General features: G+C 46.8%; 1 protein-coding gene across 1 annotated transcript in view; it reads left to right on the forward strand.

Annotated features, from left to right (window-relative positions):
* The first annotated feature begins 10,555 nt into the window (after positions 1–10,555).
* Positions 10,556–13,684, forward strand: part of COL15A1 (collagen type XV alpha 1 chain) — a 100,868-nt gene continuing 97,739 nt past the window's right edge. Inside the window, exons 1-2 of the mRNA XM_068974449.1 lie at positions 10,556–10,566; positions 10,647–10,732. Coding sequence (XP_068830550.1) covers positions 10,556–10,566; positions 10,647–10,732 — 97 coding nt within the window. The remainder of the gene's footprint in view (positions 10,567–10,646; positions 10,733–13,684) is intronic.

Here is a 13,684-nt window from a genome sequence, read left to right on the forward strand (position 1 = left end):
TTGAACTGACTGACTGACCAGAGGACAGAAAGAAGAAGGAAGAAGAGTTACAGTCCTGTAGCCCACAGAATGAAAACCACAATCATAAAAGTTAATCAAAGAGGAAAGGCAGAGGATTATATCCCATATGAAGGAACAAGATAAAAGCCCCCAGAAAAACAAATAAATGAAGTGGAGACAGGTGACCTTCCAGGAAAAGAATGCAGAAAATGATAGTGAAGATGACCAGCATCCTGGAAAAAGAATGGAAAAGATGCAAGAAGTGTTTACTGAAGACTTAGAAGAACTAAAGAACCAACAGAGAAGGATGAACAATACACTAGAAGGAAGCAATGGCAGAATAACTGAGGCAGAGGAACGGATACGTGACAAAACTGTGGAAATCACTGCTGCAAAACAGAATATAGAAAAAAGAATGGGGGGGCGGTCCTAAGATGGCGGAGGAATAGGACGTGAAGACCACTTTCTCCCTCACAAATTCCTCAAAAGAACATTTCAACACTGAGCAAACTCCACAAAACAACTTCTGTAGGCTGGCAGAGGACATCAGGCAACCAGAAAAGCAGACCATTGTCTTCAAAAACTGTGAACCTCTCTGGGTGTCCCTCAATGTGGAGAAACTTTTCATCTTTAACCTAGATGTTTTATCATTGGTGCTGTATAGATGGAGAAGTCTAGAGGCTACTGTAAAAATAAAACTGAAAACCAGAAGCAGGAGGCTTAAGTCCAAAGCCTGAAAACATCAGAGAACTCCTGAATTCAGGGAACATTAAGCAATAGGAGCTCATCAAATGCCTCCATACCTACACTGAAACCAAGCTCCACCCAAGGGCCAACAAGTTCCAGAACAAGACATACCACACAAATTCTCCAGCAACACAGGAACACACTCCTGAGCTTCAATATACAGGCAGCTCAAAGTTACTCCAAAACCTTTGATGTCTCATAACCCATTACTGATCACTCCACTGCGCTCCAGAGAGAAGAAACCCAGCTCCACCCACCAGAACTCCAACACAAGCCTCCCTAACCAGGAAACCTAGACAAGCCACTGATACAACCCCACCCACAGTGAGGAAGCTCCATAATAAAGAGAACTCCACAAATTACCAGAATATAAAAAGGCCACCCCAAACGCAGCAATATAATCAAGATGAAGAGACAGAGGAATACTCAGCAGGTAAAGGAACAGGAGGGCTGCCCACCAAACCAAACAAAAGAGGAAGAGGTAGGGAATCTACCTGAGAAGAAATTCCGAATATTGATAGTGAAAATGATCCAAAATCTTGAAATCAAAATGGAATCACAGATAAATAGCCTAGAGACAAGGATTGAGAAGATGCAAGAAAGGTTTAACAAGGACCTAGAAGAAATAAAAAAGAGTCAATATATAATGAATAACGCAATAAATGAGATCAGAAACACTCTGGAAGCAACAAATAGCAGAATAATGGAGGCAGAAGATAGGATTAGTGAAATAGAAGATAGAATGGTAGAAATAAATGAATCAGAGAGGAAACAAGAAAAACGAATTAAAAAAAAGGAGGACAATCTCAGAAACCTCCAGGACGATATGAAACGCTCCAACATTCGAATTATAGGAGTCCCAGAAGAAGAAGACAGAAAGAAAGATCATGAGAAAATCCTTGAGGAGATAATAGTTGAAAACTTCCCTAAAATGGGGAAGGAAATAATCACCCAAGTCCAAGAAACACAGAGAGTTCCAAATAGGATAAACCCAAGGTGAAACACCCCAAGACACATATTAATCAAATTAACAAAGATCAAACACAAAGAACAAATATTAAAAGCAGCAAGGGAAAAACAACAAATAACACACAAGGGGATTCCCATAAGGATAACAGCTGATCTTTCAATAGAAACTCTTCAGGCCAGGAGGGAATGGCAAGACATACTTAAAGTGATGAAAGAAAATAACCTACATTCCAGATTACTGTACCCAGCAAGGATCTCATTCAAATACGAAGGAGAAATCAAAAGCTTTACAGACAAGTAAAAGCTGAGAGAATTCAGCACCACCAAACCAGCTCTCCAAAAACTTCTAAAGGATATTCTCTAGACAGGAAACACGAAAAGAGTGTATAAACCCGAACCCAAAACAATAAAGTAAATGGTAACAGGATCATACTTATCAATAATTACCTTAAACGTAAATGGGTTGAATGCCCCAACCAAAAGACAAAGACTGGCTGAATGGATACAAAAACAAGACCCCTCTATATGCTGCTTACAAGAGACCCACCTCAAAACAAGGGACACATACAGACTGAAAGTGAAGGGCTGGAAAAAGATATACCATGCAAATAGAGACCAAAAGAAAGCAGGAGTGGCAATACTCATATCCGATAAAATAGACTTTAAAACAAAGGCTGTGAAAAGAGACAAAGAAGGCCACTACATAATGATCAAAGGATCAATCCAAGAAGAAGATATAACAATGATAAATATATATGCACCCAATATAGGAGCACCGCAATATGTAAGACAAATGCTAACAAGTATGAAAGGGGAAATCAACAATAACACAATAATAGTGGGAGACTTTAATACCCAACTCACACCTATGGACAGATCAACTAAACAGAAAATTAACAAAGAAACGCAAACTTTAAATGATACGTTAGATCAATTAGACCTAATTGATATCTATAGGACATTTCACCCCAAAACAATGAATTTCACCTTTTTCTCAAGTGCTCATGGAACATTCTCCAGGATAGATCACATCCTGGGCCATAAATCTAAACTTGATAAGTTCAAGAAAAAAGAATGAAAAGAAATGAAGCCAGCCCTAAGAGACATCTGAGACAACAATTAAACACACCGTTTGCATTCTAGGGGCCCCAAAAGGAGAAGAGAGAGAGAGAGAAAGGACTGAGAGAATATTAGAAGAGATAATAGCTGAAAACTTCCCTGACATGGAAAGGAAATAGCCAACCAAGTGCAAGAAGCATAGAGAGTCCCAGGCAGGATAAACCCAAGGAAAGAAACATGGAGACACACAGTCATCAAACTGACAAAAATAAAATATTAAAAGCAGCAAGGGAAAATGACAAATAACATACAAGGGCTCCCATAAGGTTATCAGCTGATTGCTCAACAGAAATTCTACAAACCCGAAGGGAATGGCATGATATATTTAAAGTGAGGAAAGGGAAGAACCTACAACCAAGAATACTCTACCTAGCAGGAGGGTATTGATTCTGGCGAGGAGGAATTGCTCAGAAGGGGTCTGAAGAAATCAACTTGTCACCAAGTGGCCAGGTGGTCTCTTTGAGGAATGGGACCGCATTGAGGATTCAGTGTCAGTCTCTGTAGCTAGCGGGTTGGCCTTTCCAAAGTGGGGAGGTAGATCAGCTTCAGAAGGATGGGGCCCACGTGCTGGGTCTTCACCTACCATTTGCCCCTGCCATCACTGTCACTCTTCTTAAGGCTCCACCATGTCAGCTCTGGGATAGCCAAGGTGAGAGGCTAGCTAACATCCGTAGGATGAGTCACTCCGTCCTCCTGGTTGTTGCATGTCTCCTCTGTGTTGGATGCTCTCTGGTGAGCACTATGAGATTCAAAGACCAACACATTCTGTGCCCATTCCTATACATAATCACATAATACTTAGCTTCCAGTAGAGCCCTTATATTAACTAACTGACTTACGAAAAGGTTAAGTGGAAGTCCTTGAAACTATCTCTCCTTTTCCACCTCCAAGAGTAAATCAGAAGCAATACCACATCCCAGGAAGTATTGCAGAATTTAGAGCCACTGCATAAATGCTAAGTCACTTCAGTTATGTCCAGCTCTTTGCTACCCTATGGACTGTAGCCCACCAGGCTTCTCTGTCCATGGGATTTCCCAGGCAAGAATACTGGAGTGAGTTGCCATTTCCTTCTCCAGGGGCTCTTCCTGACCCAGGGATCGAACCCGCATCTCTTATGTCTCCTGCATTGGCTGGCAGGTTCCTTACCATTAGTGCCACCTGGGAGGCCCTTAGAGCTACTATTAACACTTAAAAGGTACAGGGGCAATGGGTCCCATTATATTTCCACTAATTCACTAGTGTGGTCCTTGCAGAAGCCAAATGGATTATGGTGGATAATAGTGGATTGCTATAAGCTTGGCCAGATGGTAGCCTCAGTGGCAGCTGCTGTGCCAGATGTGGTAGCTACTGGAATACATCAACAACATTTGACATATGGATGCACCATGATTTGGCAAATGCAGTCACAGTCTCCATGGAGGGGGAAATCAAAAGCACTTTGCTTTCATATGGTAAGGAGAGTAGTCCATATTCACTTTTTGTTCCCGGAAATATATTAACTCTCCTGTTCTCTGTTATAATATAGTCCATAGGGACCTTGTCATCCTAATGCTCACCTCCTATTTGGTAACATCATGCTAATTGGACCTGGTAAGATGGAAGTGACAACAAGTTTAGAAACCCCATTATTATCATGAATGTGAAAGATAAATTCCACCATTTGGCTTATCCTGGCTCACACACTGAGGTGTTACTTAGTCTTAGGTGCCTCTTTGGTATTAGGGAGTAAAATCCTAGGGAGCAGAACGAAAGAAAAGGGAAATGAGGCAGGAAGAAAAACTGCTGATGAGAGAGATTATATGACTGATCCCTTAGTCTTGTGAGAGTGCCTTATAAATGACCATCTCAGGACAGTGCATCTGGGAGAAATAGGGAGAGAAATATATTTTCTGGCTTCCATTGGCTAAATATTTGCTTCCTGGGGTGTTATTTCTACTTACTTCCAGGTTGCTCAGAGTGGATAATACAATGTGTCACAGATCAGCATCCACAGGACGGCCCTGAGTAGGAAGGGAGAAGTGGTCAGTGTGGAGAAAGGGCAAGGGGCTATGACACGGGCAGGGACTCTGGGTGTCTGGAAATTCCCGCCAACTGGGAAAGGGAGCTGAGTTTTTTATCCATGAGCTCCTGTAGGCCACTGGTTGAGAGCAGCTGGGAGGTCAGCGTTAATTCCCCAGCAGCCAGAGAAAACGCTTAGGTGAAGGGCAGCAGTCGCTGACAGCTGGGTGGCCTTGTCTATACTGCACATGAGTGATGGAGGCAGAGAGCGGGCACTGGCAGTGGCACCTAAGAGCTCTTTTACACACTCTTTCCTTCTTTTGCTTTTGCCGTCTTCCCACTAAGACTGTCAGATTTTCAAATTCATCTCACTTATGAAGAGGGCTTCCCTGGTGGCTCAGAGGTTAGAGCGTTTGCCTGCTATGTGGAAGACCTGGGTTCAATCCCTGGGTTGGGACGATCCCCTGGAGAAGGAGATCTTCTCCTTCTGGCAACCCACTCCAGTATTCTTGCCTGGAAGATCCCATGGACAGAGGAGCCTGGTAGGCTACAGTCCACGGGGTAGCAAAGAGTTGGACACGACTGAGCGACTTCACTTACTCACTTATGAAAAACAAATCAACTCTTCTCAGCCCATGGTCCCCTTTGGCATATTCAAATCCATCAAGGTGCTCTTCAGAACTAAAGCATCCTCCGTGGAAGGCACTTTTGGGATTGCACTGTCATTGTTTTCTCTTGATTACCCAAAAGGCAGTGCTTTTCTCTGAATAGTTAATTCTTCTCTGGTCCACTAGCTACGTCTCCTCTTTTTCTGCTCTTGAAACCAGATGGGGGTGCAAGCTTTGAGTGTCTCTTGTGGACTTCCTCACCACAACTCCAGAAGAGAGGTGTTATCCCCATGTTCTGAGGAAACAGGTTCAGAAAGAGGTGCACTTTGTGCTTATATGGGTATGCGCGCAGCCGCTAAGTCAGGTCCAACTCTTGGTGACCCCATGGACTGTAGCCTGCCAGGCTCCTCTGTCCATGGGATTCCCAAGAGAAGCATACTGGAGTGGGTTGTCATTTCCTCCTCCAGGGGACCTTCCTGACCCAGAGATCGAACCCGTGTCTCGTGCGGCTCTAGCATTGGCAAGTGGATTCTTTACCACTGAGCCACCTGGGAAGCCCCACTTTGTCCCAAACCACAACTCAGAATCCTTCTGATTTTTGTACCCCTTCTAACTGCTTGAAACAGTCTGGAGGATGCTTTTGAGACCGAGTTTACGGGGACACTTGAGTGGTATATAAGAAAATGCAACAGCCCATTAATTTAATTGAGTCCTAGAAGAGCTGGGACATAGATCCCCCATCTCCACACGTCTCGTTCTTGTAGATTGTACTGAAGCCATGGTAAACAATTTAGACCAGTTCCAGTATGACACAAAGCTTCCTCTTGGCTATTTCTACAACTTCATATTGAATAGAAGGAAATCGCTTAAACCCTCAAAACACAGTCTGGCAGGAGGCGAACTGCCTTGCTTGGCATGCTGCCCTCATCCCTCCCACACAAGCAGCTGGGACCATTTGGTTCCCTTCAACTCCCAGGCCGGACACCCTCTCTGTCTTCCATCATCAGTCAGTTCACGGTTCCCCCCTCCAGGCCCAGCTTTAAAATGAGAGCCCTGATTGCTGACAAACATGGTCTGACTTCCCAGGAAAAATAAGTACAAAATTAGAAATATTAACATGCATCTATCTCATCATTTATAGGAAAGAAATGTGCTCTTGGGATGTTTAGATTCTAGTGAACTGGATATTATCAGATATTTACACAGAACCAACAAAATATAAAATGTGTACACAGGACTCCCCTGCCAGAGTAGTAAAGGAACCTGCTGCCTTATGCGTATGTATCTTGGACTGATAAGTTGGACCACAATCAAGCCCACCAATCAAAATGCACCTTTCTTTCACACATCAGGTAACGTGCATAACTAAGGGGGACCAGGTTTGTTTCATCATGGCATTTTAGTTTTCATCCTTTCAATGTAGATGTACTTAATTTGTGTATTAAACATGAAGAAATATATTCTTCCACATCTTTCTTGAAACATGCCCCCCTTCTCTATCTGCATTTCTTTCCCCCCTATTTTTAACAGTGACACGAGCACTCAATCTATTCCACTTTTCTCTTTCTTATAAAAGGCAGAGTGCATATGCGATGATAAATGGCAAATGATTCTTAGCTTTGATGTTGGGGAACAATAGGGATGGTAGTGAAACCGAAAGTTACTCAGTCAGGTCTGACTCTTTGCAACCCCATGAACTATACAGTCCATGGAATTCTCCAGGCCAGAATATTGGAGTGGATAGCATTTCCCTTCTCCAGGGGATCTTCCCAACCCAGGGATCGAACCTAGGTCTCCCATATAGAAGGTGGATTCTTTACCAGCTGAGCCACAAGGAAGCCCAAGAATACTGGAGTGGGTAGTCTATCCCTTCTCCAGCAGATCTTCCCGACCAGGAATCAAACTGGGGTCTCCTGCATTGCAGGTGGATTCTTTGCCAACTGAGCTATCAGGGAAGCCAGGGATGGTAGGGACCATGGCAAACTGTAGAAATTGGCCTTGACTGAAGGTAGCAGTCCCTTTCAATGCAAACCAATCACTGGCACAAGGAATACAAGTCCCATGTTACCAGGTTCTCCAAAAATTTAAAAAGAAGCCAGAAGCCTGGATTTTAACATAAACCAACTAATTATCAAATATGAAGTGAAGTGAAGAGAAGTCGCTCAGTCGTGTCCGACTCTTTGTGACCCCATGGACTGTAGCCCACCAGGCTCCTCAGTCCATGGGATTTTCCAGGCATGAATACTGGAGTGGGTTACCATTTCCTTCTCCAGGGGATCTTCCTGACCCAGGGATTGAACCCAGGTCTCCCGCATGGTAGGCAGATGCTTTACCATCCAAGCTAAATTTTCAAATATATTGCTAACTAATTTAATTTGGAGATTGATGCCAGGCACCTGAACAATACCTATCTATGGGCCAAGCTAAGCCACCAGTTCATAGCCTTCAGTTTTAAGTGTTAGAACAATAGAACTATTATATAATCATAGCTGATGTGGCTCTTTCGAAGCAATATAGAATTATAGTTCTAAGAAAGTCAATTACGTTCCCAGTCATTATGGTACTTTATAAAGAATAAAAAATATAGAACTAAGAAGGCAAATTCCTTATGGTTAGTAAGTGAAGTTGCTCAGTCGTGTCCGACTCTTTGCGACTCCTGGACTGTAGCCCACCAAGCTCCTCCGTCCATGGGATTCTCCAGGCAAGAATACTGGAGTGGGTTGCCATTTCCTTCTCCAGGGGATCTTCCCAACCCAGGGATCGAACCCAGGTCTCCCACATTGCAGGCAGATGCTTTAACCTCTGCATCACCAACCATAATAAAATGGTATGTCCAGCACACCGTGACTGCGAGTGGGAAAGAATTCATATTCACAGACAGTATGAAGAGACTAAGAAGGAAGCCTGGCTGTGTTGTTAGAATGCACTGGATCTGGAGTATTAGTTTCAGGTGGGGCCATCCCAGCTCCAGAGCTGCCCTGGCTGTTTTACGGCTCCCTCCTGCTTGGACCCGCAGACTCCCAGTCTGGGTTAACTTTGCTTCTCTATGAAGCCTCTCCTGCCTTCTCCAGGCCATGCTGAATTTTCTTTGTGTTCTGAAGACTGTGTGCATTAACCGCAGACCTGACCCCTCACATCTGCACAGCACTTTACAGGGGACAGAGCACTGCTGCGTGCACGTGGTCTCACTGAGACTCACAGTCATGCACTCACGGCAAGATCATTACATCCATTTTACAGATGAAGAAATAAAAAGTCAGGTAAGGACAGGAGCTACCCAGTGTGGGCCAGAACTGGACGGGAATCCAGGCTCCTGACTCCAGGCTCGAGCTCCCTTTGGAGCCCTTACTGCCTGTGTGGGTATCAACCCCTTCATGCCTGAGTGCTCCATAACTCCACTGTGATTTTGCTCTTGAGGGTGGGGAAATGGGTCTAATCTTGTCACAGACAGGTAGCATGACAGAGTGGTGAAGAGCATGGGTGTTGGTCAATGTCATGCACTAGTTTGGGCACTTTTTAGACCTCAGCTTCCTCATCTATGAAATGAGGATCACTGAAGTACCACCTATCCAGGACTGTTGCATGGACTGACCTTTGTGAGTAAAGCATTTAGCACAGGGCCTGGGACACAGTCAGCACTCAGTATATGTTAGCTACTATGTCCACCACCATCCCATCTCTGCAGGGCCAACTCATATTACTGTCTCACTCGGCAGGTGGTGACTTGTCATCTAGAAATGAAAACCAGGAACTGACCACAGAGCCACAGCCCAGTGTGGCTACTTTGTACACGAGGGAGAGAGGACCCTGTGCCTGCCTGGCTTCAGAACTGTCCAAGTCTCAGCTGATCTCAGCTGCGTCTCCTCTCCCCCAAATATCTTACACTACTGGGCCTGGTGGTAATCATAATAAAGAGCCACCATTTGAGGGTTTAGCCAGTGCCAGGTGCTGTGCTATGCTCCGTGCATGTGGGACAGTCTGCCCTCTGCGCCTCCTTCCCCTGTGAACTCTCCTGATGGCTTTTGGAGACTGAGACTGGTTCATCCTTCCCCAGTCATCACAGTGCCTGGAGTGGTATCTCACTTAAAAATTGTGTTCCTTGCCCTGTTTATTGGCATCTCCTATGGCCAGGTACTATTTTATACAGAGAACAAAACAGATGTGAATTCTTGCTCTCCCTGAGTTTATGTTCTGGTGGCGGGAGATGGTGGTGCAGGCAAGGCACAAAGAGGAGAAGCTTGGAATATTAGATGCATTTACATTTTTAAAATTAGGATTCTCTTTATTGCATTTATTTATATGTATCACTTATTCCCCCCTCCCACCCCCACCAAATGGGTCATTCCTGGGCGTTCAAGGGGGTTGCGAGTCAGGGGTGCAGGGCAGGGTCCAATCCAGCTGTGTGACCTTGGGACATTCCCTGCATCTCTCTGAGCCTCCAGGTTCTTCGTTGTCATTTAGGGAAATCACAGCGATTCCAGCCTCCCTTGGCTGGTGAGAAGATTCCATTGGCCCATGAAAAGGGAGTGTTTTGTCGGCCGGGCAGCCCGGACACCGATAGAGTAGAGGGCGGGAGGGAGCTGCCCGCTGACCCAGACGAGCGCGGGCGCGGGGCTTTTCTTGGTTACCCAAGGCCGCCCGGGTGGAAGCTGCGGCTGGGGGGCGCGCATCCGTCGAGGGGGAAAGGGGCGTGGGCAGGCGGTAGTTGCAGCCAGGAGTCCCCGGGCTTGAGTGCGCCGCTGCGGCACTGCCCGAGGTGGGGCGCGGCACTGCCCGAGGTGGGGCGCGGCACTGCCCGAGGTGGGGCGCGGCACTGCCCGAGGTGGGGCGCGGCACTGCCCGAGGTGGGGCGCGGCACTGCCCGAGGTGGGGCGCGGCGCGGCGCGCGCGGGAGCGCTGGGTGCGGCGGAGTCGGGTTTCAGAGCGCGGGTGACTCAGGACGCGGGCCGTGCTGGGATCCTGCCCGCCGCTGCCGCTGCCGCTGCCCCTGCCGCTGCCCCTGCCCAGCGCCGTCTTTGTTGCAGGCAGGAAGGACAAGCGGCCCGCGCGCAAAGTCCGTTGCCGTCTGCGGAGCTCGGCTGCCCGGTGCCCTCGGGGGCCCGCCGAACTGCGGGATGGCGCCCAGGTATGCCTCGCTACCCCGCGCCCCAGCCCCCTGGCCCCTACTTCCCTCCTCACCTTTTCTCCCTCGACCACTTCTTGCAGGAGGGACGCACAGTGCTGGCGCCTGCTTTTGCTGCTTTCCACCTCCGCGCTTCTCCCCGGTGTCACTCGGACCCGCTCCGCGACAGGTAAGCAGCCCGGCCCGAGCGCTGCACCGGCAACCTCTGCGACCCAGAATAGTTGGTCTCGGCGGCGGGAGCGGCTGCGGTGCGCGCCTCATTCCTGGACATAAAAGGGAGTCCTCGCCGCTCGGGGCGCACTGGCGGTTCGGTTGCTGCTTCCCCAGGCGGTGCAGGGGATTTGAGGGGTGAAAGAGGGTCTCCGACCGGCCGAAGCGGGTGGAGCAGTATCCTGGAACCGGAGGAGTCTGATCTAGGCGCAGCCCTTTCAATCTTGGGCAAAGAGGGACTTTGGAAGCCCAGTAACAGTGCCAGCGGTCTCTGCTGGATTAGTTCGCTCCAGCTCACCCAGCGCCGGCGCTCAGGTGGTGCGTGCTGGTTGGCTCATTGCAAGGGCAGATGTGATGACCCGTGTACACAGGTGCGGAAGCAGACCGCCACCACCTGGAGCTTTGCCGCGCAAGAAATAACGGGACCGAATTGCTCTGATACCTAACGTAGGCCTGAGTTACCTGGAGAGCCCCATCCATCGTGGGCAGTGACTCTGTGGATGATGGGAAGAGCTATAGACTGGGAACCAGGGGATCTGATACCTTCTGTTCCTGGGTCTCTCTTTCCCCACCAGGACCCAGAGGCGGTTGTATGAAAAGTAAGAATCTGAGTTAAAAGAGTTTTGACCTAAGGTGTTTGGCTGGGTTAGGCGCCATTGGACAATGGATTTTACTACTCTGTGCCTCACTTTCCACATCTGGAAAAGGGGAATACTTAGACCACCTTTCCTCCTAGGGATGCTGTGAAAATTAAGAGATATTAGAAATAATATGTCTTCCACACCATGGCACAAAATAAGTGATGGAAACTGCAAGTTGATCCTTGCAGTAGCTGTGTTGGAAAGCATTGCAGGCGTTTTTACAGCAGAGGATACTCCGGGTGAGACAGGCTTTAGAAACTGTTCTGTGCAAAAGGCAGGGCTTGGGCCCAGGTCTCTAGGCTTTCTTTCCCTGCTCAGCCCTTTCTCCATGCAGTTTTGCAGGAGAACTACCGCTCTCCAAATAGTAGCCTCTGACTGCTTTTGGATTTAGGAGATTAGTACACAGTCTCAACAGGAGTAAGTGTGCAGTGTGCAGGGAGACTGTGGTGGGAAGACAACCTCTATCCCTTAGAACCGCCTCACTGGCTGTGTTTAACTCTCTGTGTGCCAGAGGAAAGCTGGGACAGCCCAGACTGTGTCTCCTTGGGAGCAAGACTCAAAGGCCATGACAGCTTTTCCTGCCAGAGCGTCCAGCCTGGCATTTCTTACAGATCAAAGGGCAGCTGGAGCACAGTTTTGGCTTCTCAGCCCTGTGGCCCATGTCAGAACATTGCAATTTTGCATGTGATATAGGGTACTGCCAACTCAGTGGCAGAGGGCATCTTCAGATTCTGTGGTCTTTTGTGAACTTTGCTGTAACCCCATCCCCCAAATGGAGAAGGTTCCGGAGTTTCTTTCTCCTCCTGCATTTGTAGGCTGGCTCCCTCAATGCCAGGTCAGGGCTGTTTTTATAACACAGAGGAAGTCCTATAGTTAATCCGTAACGGAAAAAGGACCTGCCAGGAAGTCCTCAGGAGATGAAAAGGGCCTGGAGCGGGCCATTTGCAATTGATGGGTAATTGATGATTATTCAGTGTCCCTCTGGGATTCTGGAGAGACTCTTCCTAGATGTGGAATATCCTCTACAAGTCAAATCTTGAATGAAGTTTATTGAGGCTAACGCTTGTAAACCACTTCATAGGTGTATATGATCCGTTCATACTTCATTCACCCAGTCCTCACAATCACTCCAGGAGCTGGGTACTGGGACTGTGCTCAGATGAGGCAACAAGGTCCAAAGTCCCAAGGCTTTTCGGCTCCCGAGGGTTTCCTGGCCCACCCTGTTTAAAGAGACCCTTGTCAATGAGCCCCTTGTCCCCCACATGGACATTTTGTGTCTGATAGCTTTCACTCAGCATGCTTTGGAGGTTCATTGATGTTGTAGCATGTATTTGTACTTCATTTTTTTATGACCGAATAATGTTCCATTGTATGGATACAGTGCAATTTGTTTATCCATTCTTCCATTGATGGAGCCATTTGTGTTGTTTCAGCCTTTTGGCTGTTATGATTAGTGGTTTTATGACATTTGGGTACAAGGACTTGAGTACTTGTTTTCAATTATTTTGGTTGTATACCCAACAGTGAAATTGCTGGGTTATATCATAATTCCACGCTTAAATTTTAGGGAACTCTTAAACTATTGTCCATAGTAGCTGAACCATTTCACATCCCCACCAGCAGTATACAAGGGTTCCAATTTTTTCGTATCCTTTCCAACATTTGTTATTTTCTGCTTTTTAAGTTACAACCATCTTAGTGGTAGCTTTCTATGGTTTTGATTTGCATTTCCCTAATGAGTAATGATGTTGAGCATCTCTTCGTGTGTTTCTTGGCCATTTGTGGGTCTTTTCTGGGAGAAACTCTGAATACTAATCAGGGCAGGTTTAGGATTTCCCGCTAATCCTCTGACTCTTGCTGGTGGCCAGCTGATGTGCTTTCCTGAGTGAGAGACAAGGATAAGAGTCACACCTAGGATTTTACATCACTGGCCTCCTGGCTTACCTGTGCTCTAGCCTGTAATGAGTTCCTGTTGTCCACATACCGTTAGAGGTTGTGATGAATATGAATGATTATAGTATTTTAATTACTGGCTAAATTTTTTATTTTCTCTAAAGTTGGGAATGCCTATGGTGGCATAAGGTCCTGCTTATATGTTTTACAGCAGATTGAAAACTGTTTTACAGCAGATTGAGGCTGAAAACCCCCGGCACACTGAACCACTCATAGCTCCCCATGTATATTTGGGATTTTGTAGTCTCCTTGACTGTGCACAAGATGTGAATGAATCTCCCTGTCAAGAGGACACTTCCTCACCCTGTTTCTCTTTA

The sequence above is a fragment of the Capricornis sumatraensis genome, chromosome 6 (genome assembly GCF_032405125.1).
Source record: "Capricornis sumatraensis isolate serow.1 chromosome 6, serow.2, whole genome shotgun sequence".
Taxonomy (NCBI): domain Eukaryota; kingdom Metazoa; phylum Chordata; class Mammalia; order Artiodactyla; family Bovidae; genus Capricornis; species Capricornis sumatraensis.